Source organism: Schistocerca nitens, chromosome 2, assembly GCF_023898315.1.
Source record: "Schistocerca nitens isolate TAMUIC-IGC-003100 chromosome 2, iqSchNite1.1, whole genome shotgun sequence".
In the NCBI taxonomy this organism is placed as follows: Eukaryota; Metazoa; Arthropoda; class Insecta; order Orthoptera; family Acrididae; genus Schistocerca; species Schistocerca nitens.
In genome coordinates, this window is record NC_064615.1 from 12815891 (window position 1) to 12841947 (window position 26057).

General features: G+C 41.1%; 1 protein-coding gene across 2 annotated transcripts in view; it reads right to left on the reverse strand.

Annotated features, from left to right (window-relative positions):
* The window catches only part of LOC126235673 (UDP-glucosyltransferase 2-like), a 57508-nt gene extending 34295 nt beyond the window's left edge, over positions 1-23213 (reverse strand). The window contains exons 1-3 of one of the 2 annotated variants that reach the window (XM_049944399.1): positions 23136-23213; positions 16772-16932; positions 5577-5752 (exon numbers count right to left, since the gene is read on the reverse strand). In XM_049944399.1, coding sequence (XP_049800356.1) covers positions 5577-5752; positions 16772-16932; positions 23136-23175 — 377 coding nt within the window. In that variant the 5' untranslated portion in view covers positions 23176-23213. Of the gene's footprint in view, positions 1-5576; positions 5753-16771; positions 16951-23135 lie in introns of both variants that reach the window. The other variant, XM_049944398.1, reaches the window with a different exon arrangement.
* Between the last annotated feature and the right edge of the window lie 2844 nt (positions 23214-26057).

The window sequence follows — 26057 nt, forward strand, 5'->3', positions numbered from 1 at the left end:
CAGTTCCCTAGACTTCGAGCTACTTAAACCTAACTAACCTAAGGACATCACACACATCCATGCCCGAGGAGGATTCGAACCTGCAACCGTAGGAGCAGCGCGGTTCCGGACTGAAGCGCCTAGAACCGCGCGGCCACAGCGGCCTGCTAGGGGAAATAAATTGGCCTGTAAACGTAACCATGCAGTTTTAGTGAGAGCAGTTACTGGGGAATTACATAATAAAGAATGAAAACAAAACTCAGATTTAATAGTAATTCTTGAAATATAGTTTACATTAAGTAGTTCGCCTGTAGGTAGTATTTTTCTTGTACTACACTACTGTAAAAATATTAGAGTAAAAATAATTTCTCAATAACGATTTTAAATAGGAATGAGTCATGAGCAGACTCTGATTCGGTATGTCCAAGAATCACCGATTCTCTAGGAATAGACTAGTATCAGAATCGAACGATTGCAGCGTCTTGGGCATCGAGTGTTTGTTAGTAATTCTCTTTTACGTCAGAGTTCTCGTTTTATCTTCACAGTAGTGCAGTCATACGAAACTAGATAAAGAGAGCTGCAGAACAGAAAATTATAGTCTGTCTCAAATGTACTGCATTTGACAGTAAAGGTTTTCTCCACTGAAAACAATTTAACATTTGAGAGTACATGTATTATCAAGAAACACAAACCAGCTATTTAATACATTAAATAACAATTTTGTCATGGATAATCATTCTTCAGTAATATTCAGAGATTTAACACGAATTATAAAGTGTGTTACATTACAGAGCGATGACCTATGAACAATGTTTATTTATACCGGGTTATCACAAACGAAGTGGTTCTGGAAAGAGCAGGTGAGAAGAGAAGCTTCTGGAGTTTCATTGTTAAAAGAAGAGTGCAATTTACAGGCCATCTATTAAGACATGAAGGACTCCTGAACACAATCATAGAGGGATATGTCGAGGGGAAAGGACCAAGAGCCAGACCACGGCTGAGGCACATGGATCAAATCGTGAAAGATGTGGGATGTAACACCTATAAAGAAATGAAGAGAAAAGCTGAAAGACACTCCGAATGGAGGCAAGCTGCCATTGTAGCTGTTGCAAACCAATCCTTGGATTGACCACTACAGAAGAAGAAGAGATCACTACATAGGTGTTCAAAGAGGTGTTGTTTGTGAGTGTGTGAAAGGAAGAGAGAGAGAGAGAGAGAGAGAGAGAAAGAGAGGAAGTATTGAACAGTAGAAGTGGTAAAATATAAACAGGAAGGACATAGTAAATGAAAAGCAGCTGTCTGCGAGCAACAGGCTCCCTTCCTTGGTACAGCAAGTTGGAACGCTACTACTGAAAAACAGGCTCCTCCCTTCTTTCTTTTCGTTCTTGGCAATAAATGCAGTGAATGTTTCAATGAAAACATTTACTAACTTCTAGTATCGGGTGTTTCGTCCCACCCCTCATTTTAGTTGGTTAATCATAGACTCTAGCACAGAGCATAATCATAGCTAACACTCGGTTCAAGAATCATGAAAGAAGGTTGTATACCTGGAAGAAGCCTGGAGATACTGACAGGTTTCAGATAGATTATATAATGGTAAGACAGAGATTTAGGAACCAGGTTTTAAATTGTAAGACATTTCCAGGGGCAGATGTGGACTCTGACCACAATCTGTTGGTTAAGAACAGTAGATTACAACTGAAGAAACTACAAAAAGGTGGGAATCTAAGGAGATGGGACCTGGATAAACTGAAAGAACCTGAGGTTGTACAGAGTTTCAGGGAGAGCATAAGGGAACAATTGACAAGAATGGGGGAAATAAATACAGTAGAAGAAGAATGGGTAGCTTTGAGGGATGAAGTAGTGAAGGCAGGAGAGGATCAAGTAAGTAAAAAGACGAGGGCTAGTAGAAATCCTTGGGTAACAGAAGAAATATTGAATTTAATTGATGAAAGGAGAAAATATAAAAATGCAGTAAATGAAGCAGGCAAAAAGGAATACAAACGTCTCAAAAATGAGATCGACAGGAAGTGCAAAATGGATAAGCAGGGATGGCTAGAGGACAAATGTAAGGATGTTGAGACTTATCTCGCTAGGGGTAAGATAGATACTGCCTACAGGAAAATTAAAGAGACCTTTGGAGAGAAGACAACCACTTGTATGAATATCAAGAGCTCAGATGGAAACCCAGTTCTAAGCAACGAAGGGAAAGCACAAAGGTGGAAGGAGTATATAGAGGGTCTATACAAGGGCGATGTACTTGAGGACAATATTATGGAAATGGAAGAGGATGTAGATGAAGATGAAATGGGAGATGTGATACTGCGTGAAGAGTTTGACAGAGCACTGAAAGACCTGAGTCGAAACAAGGCCGCGGGAGTAGACAACATTCCATTAGAACTACTGACAGCCTTGGGAGAGCCAGTTCTGACAAAAATCTACCATCCGGTCAGCAAGATGTATGAGACAGGCGAAATACCCTCATATTTCAAGAAGAATAAAATAATTCCAATCCCACAGAATGCAGGTGTTGACAGATGTGAAAATTACCGAACTATCAGTTTAATAAGTCACGGCTGCAAAATACTAACGCGAATTCTTTACAGACGAATAGAAAAACTAGTAGAAGCCGACCTCGGGGAAGATCAGTTTGGATTCCATAGAAATATCGGAACACGTGAGGCAATACTGACCTTACGACTTATCTTAGAAGCTAGATTAAGGAAGGACAAACCTACGTTTCTAGCATTTGCAGACTTAGAGAAAACTTTTGACAATGTTGACTGGAATACTCTCTTTCAAATTCTGAAGGTCGTAGGGGTAAAATACAGGGAGTGAAAGGCAATGTAGAATTTGTACAGAAACCAGATGGCAGTTATAAGAGTCGAGGGGCATGAAAGGGAAACACTGGTTTGGAAGGGAGTGAGATAGGGTTTTAGTCTCTCCCCGATGTTATTCAATCTGTATATTGAGCAAGCAGTAAAGGGAACAAAAGAAAATTCGGAATAGGTATTAAAATCTATGGAGAAGAAATAAAAACTTTGAGGTTCGCCGATGACATTGTAATGCTGTCAGAGACAGCAAAAGACTTGGAAGAGCAGTTTAACGGAATGGATAGTGTCTTGAAAGGAGGATATAAGATGAACATCAACAAAAGCAAAACTAGGATAATAGAATGTAGTCGAATTAGGTCTCGTGATTCTGAGGGAATTAAATTAGGAAATGAGACACTTAAAGTAGTAAAGGAGTATTCCTATTTGTGGAGCAAAATAACTGATGATGGTCGAAGTAGAGAGGATATAAAATGTAGACTGTCAATGGCAAGGAAAGCATTTCTGAAGAAGAGAAATTTGTTAACATCGAGTATAGATGTAAGTGTCAGGAAGTCGTTTCTGAAAGTATTTGTATGGAGTGTAGCCATGTATGATAGTGACACATGGACGATGAATAGTTTGGACAAGAAAAGAATAGAAGCTTTCGAAATGTGGTGCTACAGAAGAATGCTGAAGATTAGATGGGTAGATCACATAACTAATGAGGAAGTACTGAATAGGGTTGGGGAGAACAGAAGTTTGTGACACAACTTGACTAGAAGAAGGGATCGGTTGGTAGGACATGTTCTGAGGCATCAAGGGATCACCAATTTGGTGTTGGAGGGCAGCGTGGAGGGTAAAAATCGTAGAGGGAGACCAAGAGATGAATACACCAAACAGATACAGAAGGATGTAGGTTGCAGTAGGTACTGGGAGATGAAAAAGCTTGCACAGGATAGAGTAGCATGGAGAGCTGCATCAAAGCAGTCTCAGGACTGAAGACCACATCAACAACAACAGATTCTAGCAGTAAAAACTTTAAAGGGTACTTTTTTTAATAAATGGCCTGGTTTTGGGCATTTTAAAACTGCTTTGGTCAAATTACCGGGCAGATGTCCATTTACAAATGTCCTGCTCACTGGGTATTTGCCCGGCCCACATCACTAACCAGGAGAGGGCGGAACAAGAGGCAAACGCCGAACTGGCAAATATACATAATGAAGTATAAGGAGACATGTCAGATGTACATTACTAAGTGAAACGGAAGGAAGGTAAAGAAAGAAGGTAGAGAAATTTGGGGAGTGAAGGAAAAAAAATTAAAAAAAGGAAAGGTAGGAGACAAGGGTGTGGGATTTGGGGGAGGAGGCGTCCACCCAGTTCCTAAAACTGTTTTCAACAATGAGAAAATCGCTTTTTCGAGACTGGTTTGAATAACTTTCTGGAATATTCGAGGGAATGATTTGGCGACCAGATCGACGGACATGAATCCCTTTAATGTTTATGGGAGATGATCAAGAAGTCAGTTTGTGCAAAAAGCACTGCACCGAGAACAGTTTCAATTATGGATGATGTGGTGTCACTGCCAGACACCACACTTGCTAGGTGGTAGCCTTTAAATCGGCCGCGGTCCGTTAGTATACGTCGGACCCGCGTGTCGCCACTATCAGTGATTGCAGACCGAGCGCCGCCACACGGCAGGTCTAGTCTAGAGAGACGCCCTAGCACTCGCCCCAGTTGTACAGCCGACTTTGCTAGCGATGGTTCACTGTCTACATACGCTCTCATTTGCAGAGACGACAGTTTAGCACAGCCTTCAGCTACGTCATTTGCTACGACCTAGCAAGGCGCCATATTCAGTTGCTATGTCTTCTGAACAGATAATATTGTGAATCATGTACCATCAAGAGCGACGTTCATCATTAATGGATTAAAGTTAAGTATCAAACTAATTATGTCCGCTTTCTGAATTCTAATTCCTTTTCATGTTGCAGACATCACGTCAGTATAGTTCTTCCCTCCTCACGCCAGCCTGCGTGAGCTAAAACGCGTGCACTTCGGCCTCCATTAGTAAACACGGTGCTGGCTCTTCTGCCAACACAACAGATTACTACAGAGGCTCCGCGGCTCAGTATTTCTGCATGGGATTTCCGACGACGTGTTGAGTCGATCCACATCGAGGCGCTGCACTATGCCAGGAAAAAGGAAGTCCGACAGGATATTGGGGGGGGGGGGGGGGGAGGTTCGCAGGACTTCGCCCACCTTGCTAGCCGTACGGTCTAACGCGCTGCTTCCCGAGCGGGAAGGCGTGCCGGTCCCCGGCAAGAATCCGACCGGCGGATTCGTGTCGAGGTCCGGTGTGCCGGCCGGCCTGTGTACGGTTTTTGAGACAGTTTTCGATCTACCTCGGCGAATGCGGGCTGGTTCCCCTTATCCAGGCTCAGTTACACTATGTCGGCGATTGCTGCGCAAACACTGTTTCCACATACGCGTACACCATAATTACCACGCAAACATTGGAGTTACACTCGTCTGGAATGAGACGTTCCCGGGAAAGTCCACTGGGGATCGAACCACACAATAACCCTGGGTTCGGTGTGGGGTGGCGGTGGGGTGAGTGGACTGCTATGGCCTGTTGTGGGGTTGTGAACCACTGAGGGCTAAGGTGGGGACGAAGCCCCTCCGTCGTTTCTAGGTCCCCAGTTCAATACATACATACATTCCATGGCATTTGTCACCCGCTTGTACGTAATGAAATACATTACTTTACCGCAGGAATACACTCACCTGATGAAATCCTGTACTGCTGGCTCTCTCAATTGAGACTTGACCGGCGATGGAATCGCCAGTAAGCTAAGGATTACGTCCAGAGGTGTCATGTCAGCCATGCCTACGATGTCCAACTCTCTCATCATTTTATACGATGAAGACAGATCGACCTGGGTTAGATTCTGATGGTTTACCTGTGGAGAGAATATATCAGTAGGTCTAAAATGAAATGTATTTGAAAAAGATACTTGTATCAAACTATTTACTTTTTCGTGTTCCTGCCAAAGCTAACTTAATCTCCACTAAAAAGTTACTATTTCACTTTTGTGTGGTTGTGTATCACGCTAGCAGTTCAGTAGGAACATTTTAAATGCGGTGGTAAGTTTCTGCTTTAAAGAAAGTCTGGCTATCTATAATGTTGTGGTTGAAGCTCTTCTCTTGTCAGCGTTTTATTCCTAGTGTGTAATGAGGAAATGTGGTTCTGTCTTGAGCAACTACAATTTTTCTTGTTTCTCTACCCAAACATATTTTGGAGAAATTTCTCCATCTTGATTGCGTTCATTTATTCTTTGTAAATTAACATATAAAGAATTTGTGCACTAAGATACATAACGTTTTTTGAGAGTATTTGATTTACATTAATAAAAGTACTGACAGAAGTATTAACAGGAAAAATAAATATATACCTTAGTATTACGTAATTGTCTTCATGTGACTGATATTTGCAGCGCAGCTTTAATTATTGCCTTCCAGTATGTCATCTGCAGTTAATAGCGGATTATGAAGTTAAGTACTTTGCCAGATTTTAGGCCCAGTATGAAATTATTGATACTTTTTCCTTTCTAATATATTTATTCCTTTTTCTTTCTTAATAGTACTACTGGCTTATATTATGTCGTATTGTAAAATGCTGACTGTGATTACAGTTTGTGAAACGGTGAGTTTGGAAAAGGCCCACTAAATACCTAAATGTGTGTACTTACTTATTGTGGATGTCGCGTTTTCATGCTTCTACAGCGTGACTGAATAATACTTCCTAACACATACTGTTTCGCTGTTTGGATGATGTATATTTATTCCTCTATCTTGTTCTGGATGTTACGGGCGAGAATTTTTAATACACATCACTTTACAGTGAAATACTGTTCGCAGCTCTACAACAACTGTTACAGGATCAGGAGATATAACAGACACAAACACACACACACATATTCAGACAAGCATACAAACAAAGACACATATCCCCAAAGACCAATACCATTGCAAAATTCAAAACCTCCTATCCAGAACAAGATGGTGGATCAAGTGAAACAATGTCTTGTTAGGAAGCTCCATTCAGTTACCCTGTAGAAGGAGAAAAAGGCGGAATCCACAAAAAGTAAGTACACGTACTTAAACACTTAGTGCGCTCCCTTTCCCCCTCATTGTTTTACAAAGCCTAGTGGCAGTCAGTTATTTCTTTTACATATTTTTCCAAAAATAGTACTGTAACCTAAAAATCGCTATTCAAAGAGCAAAATAGTGAATCTATGTCGACAATTCAACTACATAAGAACTGTAGTGCTATAAAAAAGGAAATGTAAAAAGGAAAAAGAAGCATTAGGAAAGAGAAGAGATATCGATAAATTCACAATGGGATTGAAATTTTGCAAATGAAGTAACAAAACATCCATAAACGCTTATTAATTGGAGGAGACATACTGGAAGGCAATGATTACAGGTGTGATGTAAATATCAAATAGCCACGTGAACACCATTAAGATATACATTTGTTTTCCCCTTTTACATTTCTGTCTGAACCTTTAATACGTTAAATACTATATTCTCAAAAACTGGCATGTATCGTAATGCATAAATTACTTGTATGTCGTTTAACAGAGAATAAATGAACCCACTGAAGATGGAGAAAGCTCTACGAAGCATATGTTGGTACCAAAACAAGGAAAATTGTTTTTTTCTCAATTTAGAACAATATTTGTTTAAGGATACCTGTCTTTGGAATGTTTACTACGAGAAGGTTCAAATGGTTCAAATGGCTCTGAGCACTATGCGACTTAACTTCTGAGGTCATCAGTCGCCTTGAACTAATTGAACCAAACTAATCTAAGGACATCACACACATCCATGCCCAAGGCAGGAGTCGAACCTGCGACCGTAGCGGTTACTACGAGAAGGCATTCGCGATGAATACATATGATGGATATCGCGAAATAGCGTTTCTCGAAAACCGAGTACCTTCTCGAGGACCTTCCCATTTTTTGTCGTTTGCCTCAAATTGTGAAAGAACGATATGTGCATGTTAAATGTGCAGTTATTTTGAATAATTTGCAAAGAAAAATTAATTTTCAGCACGACCATCTATCAACGCAGGCAGCACAAAATGTGTACTAGGAGTGGTGTGTGGCCTTGTGACAAGGCGTAAGAACAGCACACCCAGCAAAAACCCATTCCTCACAGAAGTCAACAAAATTTCATGTTGTCAGTGGAACAGGCAACTCAGAAAATGACAACAGTTGACTGGAGGCATATAGTGTGGTCTTAGGACCCACGATTTTCAGATGACGGAATGCGTCAATTGTACCGACGGACCCATGACGTGTATAAACCGTTTGTGTGGAGGATAAGATGTTCTGTATTTTCCGTGCCATGTCTTGGAACATGAGCATGAACCAGAATGTTTATTTCAAAATTCCCGGTAACCTTGTCTTGACCTTTTCACTGTATGTTCATGACGTGGACACTGAAGTCATCCAGACCGTGTCCAGAATGGTGCGGGTATACCCTCTAGGTCTGACAAAAACTCACGCCACTTTCATCGACCCATTAAATCAGAGCGAAAGGCTATTTACAATCTGTCCAGAAAGTAGATGGCAGTTATAAGAGTCAAGGGGTATGAAAGGGAAGCAGTGGTTGGGAAGGGAGTGAGACAGGGTTGTAGCCTATCCCCGATGTTATTCAATCTGTATATTGAGCAAGCAATAACGGAAACGAAAGAAAAGATCGGAGTAGGTATTAAATTCCATGGAGAAGAAATAAAAACTTTGAGCTTCGCTAATGACATTTTAATTCTGTCAGAGACAGCAAAGGACTTGTAAGAGCAGTTGAACGGAATGCAAAGTGTCTTGAAAGGAGGGTATAAGATGAACATCAACAAAAGCAAAACGAGGATAATGGAATGTAGTCGAATTAATTCGGGTGATGCTGAGGGAATTAGATTAGGAAATGAGACACTTAAAGTAGTAAAGGAGTTTTGCTATTTGGGGAGCAAAATAACTGATGATGGTCGAAGTACAGAGGATATAAAATGTAGACTGGCAATGGCAAGGAAAGCGTTTCTAAAGAAGAAAAATTTGTTAACGTCGAGTATAGATTTAAATGTCAGGAAGTCGCTTCTAAAAGTATTTGCATGGAGTGTAGCCATGTATGGAAGTGAAACCTGGACGATAAATAGTTTAGACAAGAAGAGAATAGAAGCTTTCGAAATGTGGTGCTACAGAAGAATGCTGAAGATAAGGTGGGCAGATCACATAATGAGGAGGTATTGAACAGAATTGGGGAGAAGAGAAGTTTGTGACACAACTTGACTAGAAGAAGGGATCGGTTGGTAGGACATGTTCTGAGACGTCGAGGAATCACCAAGTTAGTATCGGAGGGCAGCGTGGAGGGTAAAAATCGTAGAGGGAGACCAAGAGATGAATACGCTAAGCACATTCAGATCGACGTAGGCTGCAGTAGGTACTGAGAGACGAAGAAGCTTGCACAGGATAGAGTAGCATGGAGAGCTGCATCAAACCAGTCTCAAGACTGAAGACCACAACAACAACAAATCAGCTGCTCTTAATCCCAGAGTAGATGTCTTTTGCTATTTGGAAAAGCTGGTGAAACGTAGCAATCAATTAACACCCTCCCCTCCCCCCAAATCACTTGGTGGCTGTACGAGACCCAGCTGTCAGTGTGTGGCTTCATCTGTATACGGCGTACCTGAAGAAATGTTTTTACTCATTTTCTAGTACAGCTGAAACAAATAAGATGTATAGAGGCATGTTGCATACTGTTACCAGTATGCGTCCTGGGGTGATAATTTTTTATGTGGAGTTTTAAAAACTGTAAGGTAATCTCTTCGGGACTGATGATGTTGTAGAACGAAACTACTGGCACAATAAAGAGACTTATTCACAAAATGTCGACGTATTTTCAATCGTAGACTTCGATAAAATATGGTATATGTATTGAGAGCCTTCTGTGGCAAACCTAACAATCTGTCATTTTCAATAGTTGTTACATGAGCTTCTATTTTCAGTTTATTTACTGACCAGCTTGTATAATTACACGTCGTATGTAACTCAAAGACAGCTATATGTGTTACGAGGTTTGATTAAATTGGAAAACTGTTGCATCCAGCAAAATCTTGATTGAAATTGAGATCTCGGTCACTGCGTGACCATCTTCAGTGCTGCAAGACGTGTAGAACCAGTTACAATAAGATAATGTGCATGCATTACTAAATATACGGTTGTATAAGTTTTAAATGTGAGTTAAGCATGATGCACATATTAGCAAAACTAAGGTAAGGTATTTGAACCACATACAAGCACAAAGTCCCAACTGGACTATTCACGTCGAACGTTGAGTTCCCACTGAGGCCGATGTTTACAGTTACAACACAGCTGTCCTGAGAATACGTCATGCCAGTCTACAGCGCCCTCATTAAAAGTGTGATGCATTGACAACATGTATTAACATTATGTTACAATTATTTTTTTATTATTTTATACTTTTTAAAATTTAAGTACATAAAACAAATACGGAGGTTGTAAGTAAAACAGTGACAAAGGTTTTACACTTATAAACGTTGCTAGTCGTGTGAACTAACCAGTGGCAACCATTACGACTGCACACTTTACAACTGAACATAGTTTAAAAATACATAACATCTTATTCAGAATACCTAAGTTAATATATTTTTATTAAAACCATGTAAGGACAAAACTGTTGCACTGTGCCCACTTTCAGAGCAATTTATTTTCGCTGTCCGCCTTTTTGAAAGTGGGTATAGTGCTCCAGTTTAGTTCTCATATACGAAGATGCACCACCCATACGAGAAGGGAAGACGTATTGTAAGTAGGCTGTTTAGGTTTTTATATTGGTAACGCCACGTGCGCTCTGTATGAAAATCACTGGCTGTGCTGTGTGCAGTCTGTGGCTAGTTTGCATTGTTGTCTGCCATTGTAGTTTTGGGCAGCTGGATGTGAACAGCGCGTAGCGTTGCGCAGTTGGAGGTGAGCCGCCAGCAGTGGTGGATGTGGGAAGAGAGATGGCGGAGTTTTGAAATTTGTAGGACTGGATGTCATGAACTGCTATATATACAGTATTATGACTATTAAGGTAGATACATTGTTTGTTCTCTATCAAAATCTTTCATTTGCTAACTATGCCTATCAGTAGTTAGTGCCTTCAGTAGTTAGAATCTTTTATGTAGCTGGCAGTAGTGGCGCTCGCTGTATTGCAGTAGTTCGTGTAACGAAGATTTTTGTGAGGTAAGTGATTCATGAAAGGTATAGGTTAATGTTAGTCAGGGCCATTCTTTTGTAGGGATTTTTGAAAGACAGATTACGTTGCGCTAAAAATATTGTGTGTCAGTTTAAGCACAGTCATGTATAATTGTTCTAAGGGGATGTTTCATTATGAACCCCTTGGAGGAATTTGAAACATTTTGCCCACGGATGTCGTCTCGTAGGATACTGTGCAAATGAGCAGATGGCCGGGAGAAGTGGTGGTGGTGGTGGTTGGTGTTTAACGTCCCGTCGACAGCGAGGTCATTAGAGACGGAGCGCAAGCTCGGGTTAGGGAAGGATTGGGAAGGAAATCGGCCGTGCCCTTTCAAAGGAACCATCCCGGCATTTGCCTGAAACGATTTAGGGAAATCACGGAAAACCTAAATCAGGATGGCCGGAGACGGGATTGAACCGTCGTCCTCCCGAATGCGAGTCCAGTGTGCTAACCACTGCGCCACCTCGTTCGGTGGCCGGGAGAAACTCCTGGTTAACGGAAATATTTAAAAATCATTGGGATTTGCCCCCTATGGGTGGATCCTAACAGACGCCCTGAACTGAAAGTAACAACCCAGTTATGAAAGCACTCTTTAAGATCGCTTATGAGTACCAAGTTTCTGCTGGTATGAGAACTTATAACACCCATCTTGACTGATCCAGTTCCTTCAGCGGTGCTTAGTATGTAACACAGTTTTAATAAAAACTATATTAGCTCAGATATTTCCAACAAGGTATTTCGTATTTTTTATGCTATGCTTAGCTGTAAATTTTTCAGCAATAACGGTTGCTACTAGGTGGTTCACATAGCTACCACCATGTGTAACTGTAAAACGTAAGCCAGTAACAGCCACCTTATTTGCTTAATGTCAGGGGTCGTGGCAAGGTTTGGGGGGAGGGGGGGGGGAGGCTATGGGTGCTATGCCCTCTCCCCACTGGAGTATCATATTACACTGTATAAAATGTCTTCTGAAATCAGCGAATATATTACTTCAACAGATCCACAAAGATGGCTGGGTTGCTGAAAGTAAAAGATCTGAAACAGCAACTAAAGATTTAAAGATATGTGACAAGCAGGTTTTCCCAAATGTATATGTTTTAACTCAAACATTTGGGACTATTCCTATTACCACAAGCACTGCTTAACGAAGCTTCTTTAATTTGAAACGAATAAAGACTTATTTGCGTAACACAAATGGGCAGGTGAGGCTAAATGGCTTGGCTCTTGCTAATATCCATAAAGAAAGAGGTACAGACATTGAAAATATCATTGATATATTCAGTAGAAAGAAACAGAGACGAATGAGCATGACAAATTGGGCAGAAGATGGAAATATCGAGTGAAATTTGTTACAGAATTTTTTTTTATATCCACAATGGGGCAAGACGAGGCTGCAACCTGTCTCCACTGTTGTTCATATTATTTATGGATCATGTGTCGAAAACAATAGACTGGCTGGGTGAGATTAAGATATATGAACACAAAATAAGCAGTCTCGCATATGCGATGACTTAGTTGTGATGGCAGATTCGATTGAAAGTTTGGAAAGAAATATTTCAGAGCTAGATCAGAAATGTAAGGACTATGATATGAAGATTAGCATCTCCAAAACGAAAGTAATGTTAGTGGGAAAGAGATATAAACGGATTGAGTGCCAAATGGGAGGTACAAAGTTAGAACAGGTGGACGGTTTAAGTACTTAGGATGCATATTCTCACAGGATGGCAACATAGTGAAAGAACTGGAATTGAGTTGTAGCAAAGCTAATGCAGTGAGCTCTCAGCTACGATCTACTCTCTTCTTCAAGAAGGAAGTCAGTACCAAGACTAAGTTATCTGTGCGCCGTTCAATCTTTCGTCCAACTTTGTTGTATGGGAGCGAAAGCTGGGTGGATTCAGGTTACCTTATCAACAAGGTTGAGGTTATGGATATGAAAGTAGCTAGGATGATTGCAGGTACTAGTAGATGGGAAGAATGGCAGGAGGGTGTCCAGAACGAGGACATCTAAGAAAAACTGGGAATGAACTCTGTAGATGTAGCAGTCAGGGCGAACAGGCTTAGACGGTGGGGTCGTGTTACACGCATGGGAGAAGCAAGGTTACCCAAGAGACTCATGGGTTCAGCAGTAGAGGGTAGGAGGAGTCACGGTAGACCAAGGTGAAGGTACCTGGATTCGGTTAAGAATGATTTTGAAGTAATAGGCTTAACATCAGAAGAGGCACCAATGTTAGCACTGAATAGGGGATCAAGGAGGAATTTTATAAGGGGGACTATGCTCGAGACTGAACGCTGAAAGGTGTAATCCGTCTTAAATGATGATGATGATGATGTCAAGTTCAAGTTTTTACATTCATGTCATCTTCTGTATCCAGAAAAATAATGAAAACTTATATGTCGTAAGTATACCTCTTTTATGGTTTATGTAATTTATAAAACCTACCATGTTAGAATAATTTTTTTTCACCCTGAACTCCGAAACAGTAACCAAAAACTACTTTAAGTAAAAGCAAATTTCACCAATTTGTCGCTGGAGGACTCTCCTTTTGTTAAGCGACATTAGATTCCGCCATATCCGCTCCCCCCCCCCCCCCCTCCATTAGCCCCGCCCATTGACCGACTTTTAGAATCGCCTCTGATTTACTTATAAACTAATGAAATTTGCGAATTGTAAAATAAAGTTAATCCTTGTTGTCAACGCATCGCACATTTAATAGGGGCGCTGTAGACTACATGTGGTACACTGAAACCTGCTATGATGTAACTGTGAAGAGCGGCCTCAGTGGGAACACAGCCTCTAACACAAATAGTCTGGTTGGGACTATGCTCATATACGTGGTTCTAATGTTTTAACTTACATTTACTAGTGCGTATTTTATGACTGACACATATTTAAAGCTGCAGATTTAATAAGGCATGCTTATTACCTTGTTGTAACTGGTTCGATATGGGATTACAGACATTGGCTGCAAGCGGGCATTAAAGGAAATCTCTGACTTTACACCAAGCTATGTGTACAAATCCACGCTACTGGCCATTAAAATTGCTTCACCAAGAAGATGACGTGCTACAGACGCGAAATTTAACCGACAGGAAGAAGATGCTGTGATATGCAAATGATTAGCTTTTCAGAGCATTCACATAAGGTTGGCGCCGGGGGCGACACCTACAACGTGCTACATGAGGAAAGTTTCCAACCGGTTTCTCATACGCAAACAGCAGTCGACCGGCGTTGCCTGGTGAAACGTTGTTGTGATGCCTCGTCTAAGGAGGAGAAATGCGTACCGTCACGTTTCCGATTTTGATAAAGGTCGCATTGTAGCCTGTCGCGATTGCGGTTTATCGTATCGCGACATTTCTGCTCGCGTTCGTCGAGATCCAATGACTGTTAGCAGAATATGGAATCGGTTGGTTCAGGAGGGTAATATGGAACGCCATTCTGGATCCCAACGGCCTCGTATCACTAGCAGTCGAGATGACAGGCATTTTATCTGCATGGCTGCAACGGATCGTGCAGCCACGTCTCGATCCTTGAGTCAACAGATGGGGACGTTTGCAAGGCAACAGCCATCTGCACGAATAGCTCGACGACGTTTGCAGCAGCATGGACTGTCAGCTCCGAGACCATGGCTGCGGTTACCCTTGACGCTGCATCACAGACAGGAGCGCCTGAGATGGTGTACTTAACTAGGAACCTGGTTACACGAATGGCAAAACGTCATTTTTTTCGGATGAATCCAGGTTCTGTTTACAGCATCATGATGGTCGCATCCGTGTATGGCGACATCGCTGTGAACGCACATTGGAAGCGTGTATTCGCCATCGCCATAATGGCGTATCACCTGGCGTGATGGTATGGGGTGCCATTGGTTACACGTCTCGGTCACCTCTTGTTCGCATTGACGGCACTTTGAACAGTGGACGTTACATTTCAGATGTGCTACGACCCGTGTCTCTACCCCTCATTCGATTCCTGTGAAACCCTACATTTCAGCAGGATAATGCACGACCGCATATTGCAGGTCCTGTACGGGCCTTTCTGGATACAGAAAATGTTCGACTGCTGCCCTGGCCAGCACATTCTCCAGATCTCTCAGTAAGTGAAAACGTCTGGTCAATGGTGGCCGAGCAACTGGCTCGTCACAGTACGCCAGTCACTACTCTTGATGAACAGTGGTATCGTGTTGACGCTGCATGGGCAGCTGTACCTGTACACGCCATCCAAGCTCTGTTTGACTCAATGCCCAGGCGTATCAAGGCCGTTAATACGGCCAGAGGTGGTTGTTCTGGGTACTAATTTCTCAGGATCTACGCAACCTAATTGCGTGAAAATATAATCACACGTCAGTTCTAGTACAATATATTTGTCCATTGAATACCAGTTTATCATTTGCATTTCTTCTTGGTGTAGCAATTTTAATAGCCAGTAATGTTTTTACGGCCGAAAGGGGAGACCCATGAAGGGTGGAGGGTCTGAGAACGCTATTACAATTCCTTGAAGGGCTCCTCTGCAAGGTGTCTTTTGTGTCGGCTGATCAATTGTTATCAAACACACACACACACACAGCCGGCCGCGGTGGTCTCGCGGTTCTAGGCGCTCAGTCCGGAACCGCGCGACTGCTACGGTCGCAGGTTCGAATCCTGCCTCGGGCATGGACGTGTGTGATGTCCTTAGGTTAGTTAGGTTTAAGTAGTTCTAAGTTCTAGGGGACTGATGACCACAGATGTTAAGTCCCATAGTGCTCAGAGCCATTTGAACCATTTTGAACACACACACACACACACACACACACACACACAACCTTTCAGATAAATTATTAATCTCAGGTATAGCCATAACAGCTTATAAATCATAGTTTTGCGTAAATTTTTTGCCTACATTAAGTTGTATATAGTTGCAGGTGACAAACTGTAAAGGAAAACAGACACTGTAAAAACGTAATACAGCAGAAAAACCGTACCATGTGGTAAGAAGGTACGAATACACTATTTTATGTGCTCTTCAAAAACCTGGAATTAGGATTTAGAAACTAATATTTATATGTATTTAAACAGTAAAGAACATTCCTTATGTTTAACAGCTTTAATAATAAAATAACCCACCGATGATGCTATAACACCAGTGAAACAAGTCTGGGACAAAAAAAAAAACGTGTTTTGCTAAAGGCGTACCCCACCCAAAAACATATGTTAATGTTATTATCCCATGAGATCAGTCACTATAACAGTTCATGCACAGTCAGCTACGATATGAAAATCTCGCTGTAGAAACATAAATATGTGTACGAAGGCTTGCGATCTGTACTTCGAATTCTAGCTTGGAACTACACTCTAATCTCAAAAGAAAACTCCAATGCCTGCTCTCTCTCTCTCTCTCTCTCTCTCTCTCTCTCTCTCTCTCTATCTCACACACACACACACACACAGACACACACACACACTCACACACACACACACACACACACACACACACACACACACACACACAACTCGAATGATCACACGAATTAACGCTACCCTTTGGGAAAAGAAGATACTTTCTTAGGTTTAATCGACAGAAATAATTTCGTTTTGCATCTATGAATTCGGATGTCATGCCAGATGTTGATTTTAGGTTGTTTTATATGTACTTTAGAATTAATGAGAAATATTTTGGGAAATCTCACCTTGAGTGGATCCGCCGTGAATAAGGTGACTTCATGGCCCCTCTCAAGTAACGCCTTTGTTACAACGTGGAACGCCTTCTGGTGGCTGATGGACGCCGTTGGAGCCACCACCAGTATCTTCGAGGCTGACGTGATGTTCGTCAACACCAGTAGTAGGAGAACTACACGAAACAAGCCGTCTGAAATAACATTTTGTTTACTTTTACCTTTTTCATTTCAGGTTTGGGTACATACTATGCAACCAATACTTATTACATATTAATAATAAGTTATTGCAGCCAAATAGCCATACAAATTCAATGTACAGTGATAATAATAAGACAAATTAGAAATTTCACATATTGTGAATTGCATAGTCACTTATTGTTCGTGTCCTTTTGGTACAGAGCTCTATATAGTAACGTTTGCAAATTTGGTGACACAGTTTACACTCACACATTTCGTTTGGTTCATGATATGACGTATTGTTGCAAATAAGGTGATGGAAACCATGGACTGCCAATCTGGTGATCACGTGTCTCATTTCCAAGTTTTCCTTTGTCCATGTTCGGTCAATCATGGCACCTGTGCTGTAAAATTCTGGAGGTATGTCTTCCCTTTTTTCCTTCAATGTTTCAAGCAGACTTCCCAAGGCGTTGCTATTGGGTAGCATCGGGATTGTCCGAAGGTCTTCAATGAAGAAGGGTTCCCTCGCCAGCAGGTATACAAGTCTCGATCGTGCTGCTTTGGACACTCCTATTGCTTTCTTTATACAGGTCGCCTTCACTCTTTGTAGTGTTGTTAGGTTGTTCACTGTAAGATGTGGTCCAATAATTTATATGCCGTACGTCAGTATTGGGAAGATTTTGGCTCTGAATAGTGCCATTGCTGTCTCTAGGCGAAGGGATCTGATGTATTGTATTTCATGTATTGCCATTATTGCTTGCATTGCTCTCTCTGTTACATGTTATGTGAAACATTTGGCTGTTGTTTGTATTGTGACCCCTAGGTACTTGTAGTCCGTTACAATATTCAGTTTTCTCTCTCGTATGAAGATCTCATCTGATGCAAGTGTTCTTCCTCCATTTTTGAGTACCATCATTTCTGTTTTCGCCACATTTATTTCGAAGCCGTGTTCGACACACCAATCTTCCATATCGCTTATCGCTTCTTGTAACTTTGCAATAGTCTTTGCACCTTTTACAATATCGTCTGCATATGCATATGAGACTACACACTCCCTTTGGGGTATTCTTACAATTTCTTCCGCTGCAAGGATAAATATTACATATTGCGCACATAAAACAAACACAGTCCGAGCAGGCGTCTTTGGCGTCACCGGATGTGTTTATGGAGGGGTATGTGGTCAGCACACCGCTCTCTGGGACGTTGTCAGTTTTCCTGGACCGTTGCCACTATTTCTCAATTAAGCAGCCCCTCAATTGAAATCACACGGGCTAGGTGCACTCCGCTTTGCCTACAGCTCTCGGTAGACCAGAACCCATCGAAGTGCTAACCAAGAGCAACAGCGCTTAACTTCGGTGATATGACCTCATAATAGTTCGTAATGGATTGTAATAACACATAAATGATGCAGGCAGGAAATACAGTTATTTTCCACTGCGGAGAAACACTATAAATAGAAGTAAAAATACACTACTTTGGTCTGAAACGAAATTGACACATACTACCCATTCAGAAGGTTAACATTAAACAATATTCAGTTATGGTACAACCGCATGACAGCCAGTCCAAAGCAAGGTGCATAAAGTGTCGGAATACACATTCAATTACGTCGATTATGAGGAAGTAGTCGGGGTGATTCTTGCGGTGGTTAAGTCGCTTTGCGATTCGGACTAGTCAAGTACGTAGTCAGTCTTCAACGTCTCCTGTTTCTCTTGTTTATCATTTATTTTCTTATCGCTTTTTAATCCTTGAATGCCCACTTACAGAAAATATCATTTCCCATCATATAGTTTACTAAATGTAAACAAACCTTGGTTATGAAAAACTATTTTCGAAATACCTGTAGTATCTTATCTGAAAAACATCGTCGGTTTCAGAACATGTAGTTCCACTATCAGGTGGATGGAACTTAACTGTCTGACATCGATGCTGATTTAACGGATGAAACAATGAAGATTGCTTTCAAGAAAATACTTATCCTCGTGCATCCAAATGAATACGCCTGCGAACCACCGCCACTAAATTGTCGTGATGGTGGAATCTCCGCGAATACACTGTTTATCAAGATAAAACAAGTACACACAAACGTTCAGTTTGATAGGAGTAGTGCCATTTGTACGAATAATTTTTACCTCACAGTGAAATGCGCCTGCGGTTAATTTTTGTTCTAATTCGTCAGTCTTACGCAGATTTACTGCTGTCTTCCATCCTTTCGAAACCTGTGGCACCCTCCAGATCTACTCGTAACCATTACACATATCATCGTTTACAATCTGTATTACATATTCTAGATTTAGTCTATCCCTACTATTTTCTCCTCTGTGAAGCTGCGGAGCATCAAATTAACGATATTAAGATGCTTCATCAGTTACCCACTTCTTATAGTAAAGGCCTTTCACAGACTTCTTTCCTCACCTATTCATTCTAGTACTTCACTTTGTACCTTATCAGATCACTTAGTTTTTAATATGCTGTAATAGCATCTCATTTAAAAAGCTTCGAGTTTCTCCTTTTGATTTAAGATAGACCATGGTACACATTTATGCAAATTTGTACTCTGGGCGCTTCTTACTTGCTCATTTCCAAGTCGGTGTTTGATACCGGCATGATTCTTCTTTTGAAGAAATCTGTCTTTATTTATAGCCGTTGAATATCTTCTTTGCTTCAGCCACTGTGTAACCTTGTTTCCTAGACAGCAGAAACCATTCACTGCTACCACAACTGTCTCTTCTTTATGTCCGGCGAGTAGGTCAGCATCGATTGCGAAACGCGTCATCGGTATCCGTGCCCTTTGTCCTTTTATCACTGTTTTGAAATGTTCTTTAGATTCCTTCATTATTTCTTTCACGCACAAGTTGAAGAACGTAGATTATAAACTGCAGCCATGTTTACACCTCCTTCAATCTAATTTGACTTTCTTGACCTATTTTTGCTACTCCGATTGGGAAAGATTATATTGTAAATTATTCGTCTCTCTCTGTACTTCAGCCAAGATCTTCCAAGGACTGTGAATATCTTATTCCACCTTGCATTGTTGAAGGCGGTTTCCAGGTCCACAAATGCTGAATTTTCTTCACTCTGCCTACCATTACTAAGTAAATTCTGACAAATGGTTCTCTTGTACCTTTGCCCTTCCTCAAACTCAACTGCATGTCGTTCCATATGTCTAGATACTATCTTTCTATTCTTCGGCATATAACTCTGGAAATGATAGGGAATTAGAATATAAAAGAGCTTCGGAAAACTGGAGATTAAAATAGGGAGAAGGGATAGATAACATTCCTTAATTAGTGAAAGTGGTTATAAAACAACTACTCCCGTTCATGTGTAGAATTTACGAGACTGACAACATATTTGCAGACTTTCGGAAAAACGTAATCCACGCAGTTTTGAAGATAGGAGGAGAAGATAAGTACGAGAATTACAGCGAGGATCAGAGCAACAGCTCATGCGCCCAATCTCCTGACAACTTCATCTGTTAGATGACGATCAGTCTGGCTTTAGGGAAAGATAAAGCTAGTAGAAGCAAGACTGAAGGAAAGTCAAGACACGTTCATAGGTTTTGTCGACTTGAAAAACCTTTCAGCAATGTAAAATGGTTCAGGATGAAAAATAGGAGTAAGTTACAGATAAAGACGGGTAATACACAATACGTACAAGAACCAAGAGAGAACAATACGTCTGCGAGACCAAGAACGAAATTCTCGCAATAAAATAGGGTGTAAGACTGGCCTCAGTCCTTCGCCCCTACTCTGCAGTCTGTACGCGGGAGTAGCAGAGAGGGAAATGAAACAAAGCTTCAAGAGTGGGATTAAAATTCAGAGTGAAAGGATATATGTGATAAGACTCACTGATAACGCTGTTCTCAGGAACGTGAAGAATAATTATATGCTCTATTTAATGTAATGAACAGTTTAATGAAAAGAGGATTTAGGCTGAGAGTAAATAGAAGAACGACGAAAGTAATGAGTAGTAGCAGAAATGAGATTAGCGATAGACTTAGCGTCAATATTCGGCACGACGAAGTAGACGAAGAGAAGGAATTCTTCTTTCGTGAAAAGAAAACAACGTACGATGCAGCTGCCGAAGAGGACATAAAAAGCAACTAGCACAGGAAAAGAAGGAATTCCTGATGGAAAGAACTCTACTAGTATCAAATATTGGTCTTAATTTCAAAAAGAAATTTCTGGGAATGTGTATTCGGAAGGCAGTGAATCATGGGTTGTGGGGAAACCGGGATAATTAGATGGATTTATAAATTAAAAAGTTTTCAGCAAAATCGGCAGGGAATGGGATATGTGGAAAACAGCGGCAAGAAGAAGTTTCAGAAAACAGGGCATGTGGGAAACACCCATTGTACTAGAGCTAGGTGTATAAGTGGAAGAAGTAACTGAGAGATCTGAGTGTGAAGGATACCCTGGGATGTACAGGTTGGCGCAGGAAAAGAAGTCGCATCAAACTCCTCACAAGAGGGACATTAAAGAACATAAAAATTTTTAAAAAACCGTACTGGTCCACCTAGAGGGTTGCAACATCAACATCCAGAATACGGAGATGAATACTGAAAAAAGCTTTACGATGTGGGATGGTTCATACTATTTACCAAACACTATTTCAGTAGTAGCGAAGAGTGCGTTAATGCAGATTTTGAACATAAGACAATACCGATACGTTAATCTTCGTTTGGGCTCGCCTGGTGTCGTATGTCTCATGTCAGTTTAGGCTCCTGAGATAAATAAAGTTACTTTTAATCGTTTTGCGGGCTCAAACTGTGAGTTTTATTTTTCCTTCGCATTGGCATGAATAGTGAATCCTTTGAATTTCCAGTGTTTCCTATCTGGTGGTTTTGTACTCTCGAAAGAGAGGGGATAAGCTGAAAAGCTAATTTAGCTAGAGATAGTTTCCATTAAGTAACCTGTAAACTGAAGAATCTGCGAGTGTGTTGTCAATTAAATTTCAGTATTTCATTTCTTTAAATATATGACATCGTGCGCTCTCTGTGACAGTTTTGACGTGAATATGAGAAATTTAAATTTTATACATCATTTCTATCTCTAATATTAGGCAGTTAACTGCTATCATGGTGACATGTATTCCTTAGCCCATCAAGGATTTTTCATCGTGTTTCTGTAAAAGCATTATCTCGCAGGCTGTGCCCAAGCCTTAAAGACTTTTATTATAACTCACCACATTATATAATAATCTATCATGTAGCCTACATTGTTCCAGTGCTCCGTTATTTTTATGAATCATTTAATTTCCAGTCATCTTCTGTTTTAGACACATAATTTTATACAAACAACAAAAACACTCAAACCATTTAAAAGAAAGGAAGTTTAGAGTAATAATTAAGTGTTTGACTGTGAGATTACAAAATGAAAACAATAATAACATAACCATAACAATACATAACAGGGTCTTGTTGTAATCTTGAGTCCGAAGATAGATTGATGTAGCTCTTCATGCTAATTTACTTTACACAACAATAATATCTCCACATACACTGCAATCTATACAGCAGCTCCGTTTACATCATTTTACTACCTTTCATAATGGTAAACCAAATCCGGATATTGTCGATCGTGGCTTGTCAGTGGGACAGATGGCCACATTCTTCTAAACTGACACGAAGAATGATGAGTATTATAAATTATGACCTGAAACCTTATAAAACACAGAATGTACTATATATTGAAAGGTTTTCTCCATTCTTCTTGTAATTTTAGTGATTTAAGCTACTACAGCACAGTGAAGGCGACATAAATGGAGACAGAAGGAAAAAATTTCCAAAATGACAGCCTGCAGTAACATGGTACGGAACTTAAGTGACGACAATTTCAAATCCGGAGAATAAGAAGAAGCATTTCAAATGTTGTGGTTCTGTATAAAGAAAAAAAAAAGTGACGAAATAGGGTGTGAAATGAAGAGGTGCTAAACATATTGAGGAAGGTGCAAAGTCTTCGGTAAGCCCTTAATAAAGGAAGGAGTAATTTACTGTGGTTTCTGGTGCGGTATCCGCTAAAAGTAGTAGTGAACAGCGAAAATGGTAGAGCAGATACGTACTAGAATATTCTAAACATATTAAAGAAGCTGCTGCGTGTAGTCGTTACTCAGAAATGGTTACGAACATGTATGAAACGTATCAAACCAGACCTAAGCCTTACGGCTTAAAAAAAGCGGGAAAGAGATTGTGACTTACCGCTCATTGTAGTCATGCTTTGGCCGTAAGATGAGCGCATGTTGTTATTTTATGAGAGCCTCAAGCGACAGCTGTAGATCGACAACGTATGACAGCGAAATCGCGAATCGGTGTTATATACAGGAGCAGAGTATCTTAGTGAATCATCTTATCTACGATTACGTTGCAGCTTTCCTCTTCATCTAAACCCACGATAGCTGAAACTTAACTGATAGCACTGACTGAGTCATCCTGACAGTACAAATCTCTTCAAACGTCACATGACGTTTGCTTTCTGCCTCAGATATCCAAAACGGATGATTTTAATTTACAACGCGAGTTAAAGCTTTGTATACTTCCACAAAATAACTGTTCAGATAAAACGACTTCTTTTTAGAAAATAGAGAGCCATCATCTGCAATACTTATGTATTCTACGTGCCTGATAAATGAACGTGTTTACTTGCCGTACATAGATCACCACTGTCTTTCCCTTTACAGTGTTTCTACATAATCAAATATATATGGGTTTTCTTGAGTGCTTTAAATTAAGCACATTCGCTTCTACGCTACCATGGTTGCTCATGAAATTCAAAGTCGTCTCAGAATACAGCAGTCTTGGTGAACATTCTAACATCTTTAAGGTATTACCAGAACGAATCCGATATTGGAAAATTTGCAGGACATTGATAAAGCAATACATAATAAAGAAAACTGTGTGTAGGCAGTGCCATTAGGGCTATCGCTTGGATTACCGAAAATATTGGGCTTGCAGTAAGGTCAGTCATACAAAATTCAGCATTAGTGTCTTAGATGTGTTTAGATCATTTGCACAACTTCTGTCGAAATGATGCGGAACGAGTCACTTAACAGTTTCCGTATACAAGATTTATTTGTGTATAAGTGTGCATGCTGACGATTTACAGATTGTTAAGCAGCGTAGTAGATTAAATTTAAAAAATGCACTATTTGATCCAAAGCATCCGGACACCCCTAAAAACATACGTTTTTCCTATTACGTGCATTGTGCTGCAACCTACTGCCCGGTACTCCGTATCAGCGACCTCAGTAGTCATTAGACATCGTGAGAGAGCAGAATGGGGCACTCCGTGGAACTCACGGACTTCGAACGTGGTCAGCTGATTGGGTGTCACTTGTGACATACGTCTGTACGTGAGAATTCCACACTCCTAAACATCCCTAAGTCCACTGTTTCCGATGTGATAGTGAAGTGGAAACGTGAAGGGACACGTACAGCACAAAAGCGTAGAGGCCGTCCTCGTCTGTTGACTGACAGAGGACCGCCGACAGTTGAAGAGGGTCGTAATATTTAATAGGCAGATATCTATCCAGACCATCACACAGGAATTCCAGACTGCATCAGGATCCACTGCAAGTACTATGACAGTTAGGCGGGAGGTAATAAATCTTGGATTTCATGGTCGAACGGCTGCTCATAAGCCACGCATCACACCGGTAAATGCCAAACGACGCTTCGCTTGATGTAAGGAGCGTAAACATTGGACGATTGAACAGTGGAAAAACGTTGTGTGGTGTGAAGAATCACGGTACACAATGTGGCGATGAGGTGACATGGTGTGGGTAAAACCCGGTGAACGTCATCCGCGAGCGTGTGTAGTGCCAACAGTAAAATTCGGAGGCGCTGGTGTTATGGTGTGGTCGTGCTTTTCATGGAGGAGGCTTGCACCCCTTGTTGTTTTGCATGACACTATAACAGCACAGGCCTACATTGATGTTTTAAGCAGCTTCTTGCTTCCCGCTTCTGAAGAGCAATTTGGGGATGGCGATTGCATCTTTCAACACGATCGAGCAGCTGTTCGTAATGCACGGCCGGTGGCGGAGTGGTTACACGACAATAACATCCCTGTAATGGACTGGCCTGCACAGAGTCCTGGACTGAGTCCTATAGAACACCTTTGGGATGTTTTGGAACTTCGATTTCGTGCCAGGCCTCGCCGACCGACATCGATGCCTCTCCCGAGTGCAGAACTCCGTGAAGAAGGTCTGTCATTCCCCAATAAACCTTCGAGGAGCTGATTGAACGTGTGCGTATGGGTGGACCATCACCATATTGAATTCCAGCATTACCGATGGAGGGCGCCACCAACTTTTAAGTCATTTTCAGCCAGATGTCCGGACACTTTTGACCACATAGTGTATTACTACTTGTCTGAACTCAACAAATTTAACAACGAAGTAAACATCCTTATCAACTATACTGTACCTAGTACCAGAGCGTATCTAAATATTCGCCTAAAGGCCATGTCGTCCAGAGCCATGATTTCAAAACAATGGTTCAAATGGCTCTGGGCACTATGGGACTTAACATCTGAGGTCATCAGTCCCCTAGAACTTAGAACTACTTAAACCTAAATAACCTAAGGACATCACACACATCCATGCCCAAGGCGATCGCGCTGTTCCAGACTGAAGCGCCTAGAACCGCTTGGCCACGTCGGCCGGCGTCATGATTCCAGATTAGACTTAAGATTTGTTTTTCTGTCTGTCATAAATTTTATGTTATTATTGCAATAATCAAAGATTTTTGAACTTTACCTAGAGTTGCAGAAAGTTAGTTAAATACTATTTTCAACATTGCAGCCCACTCAGCAACTGTGATAATCTAATATATAAGAAACTGTCAACCTCGATTGTGGTAATGAAACCAACCTTTCCCTAGGTTTCAGGCAAAATACAGGGTGGCGCACGAAATGTGTTACCAATTGTTTCTTTCAGAATTTACGACGCACATTAGATATCCCGCTGGGATCTCTACAGCAGTACCAGCAGAGCTTGGAAAAACAGATGAGTTACGAAATGACGTGCAATTCACGATACTGCCGCTAGGAGACTAGTAAGCAGCAATGGCTGACAATGGAAGACCAACGACACAGCAACGATGGGCAATTGTGTTACTTTTTCA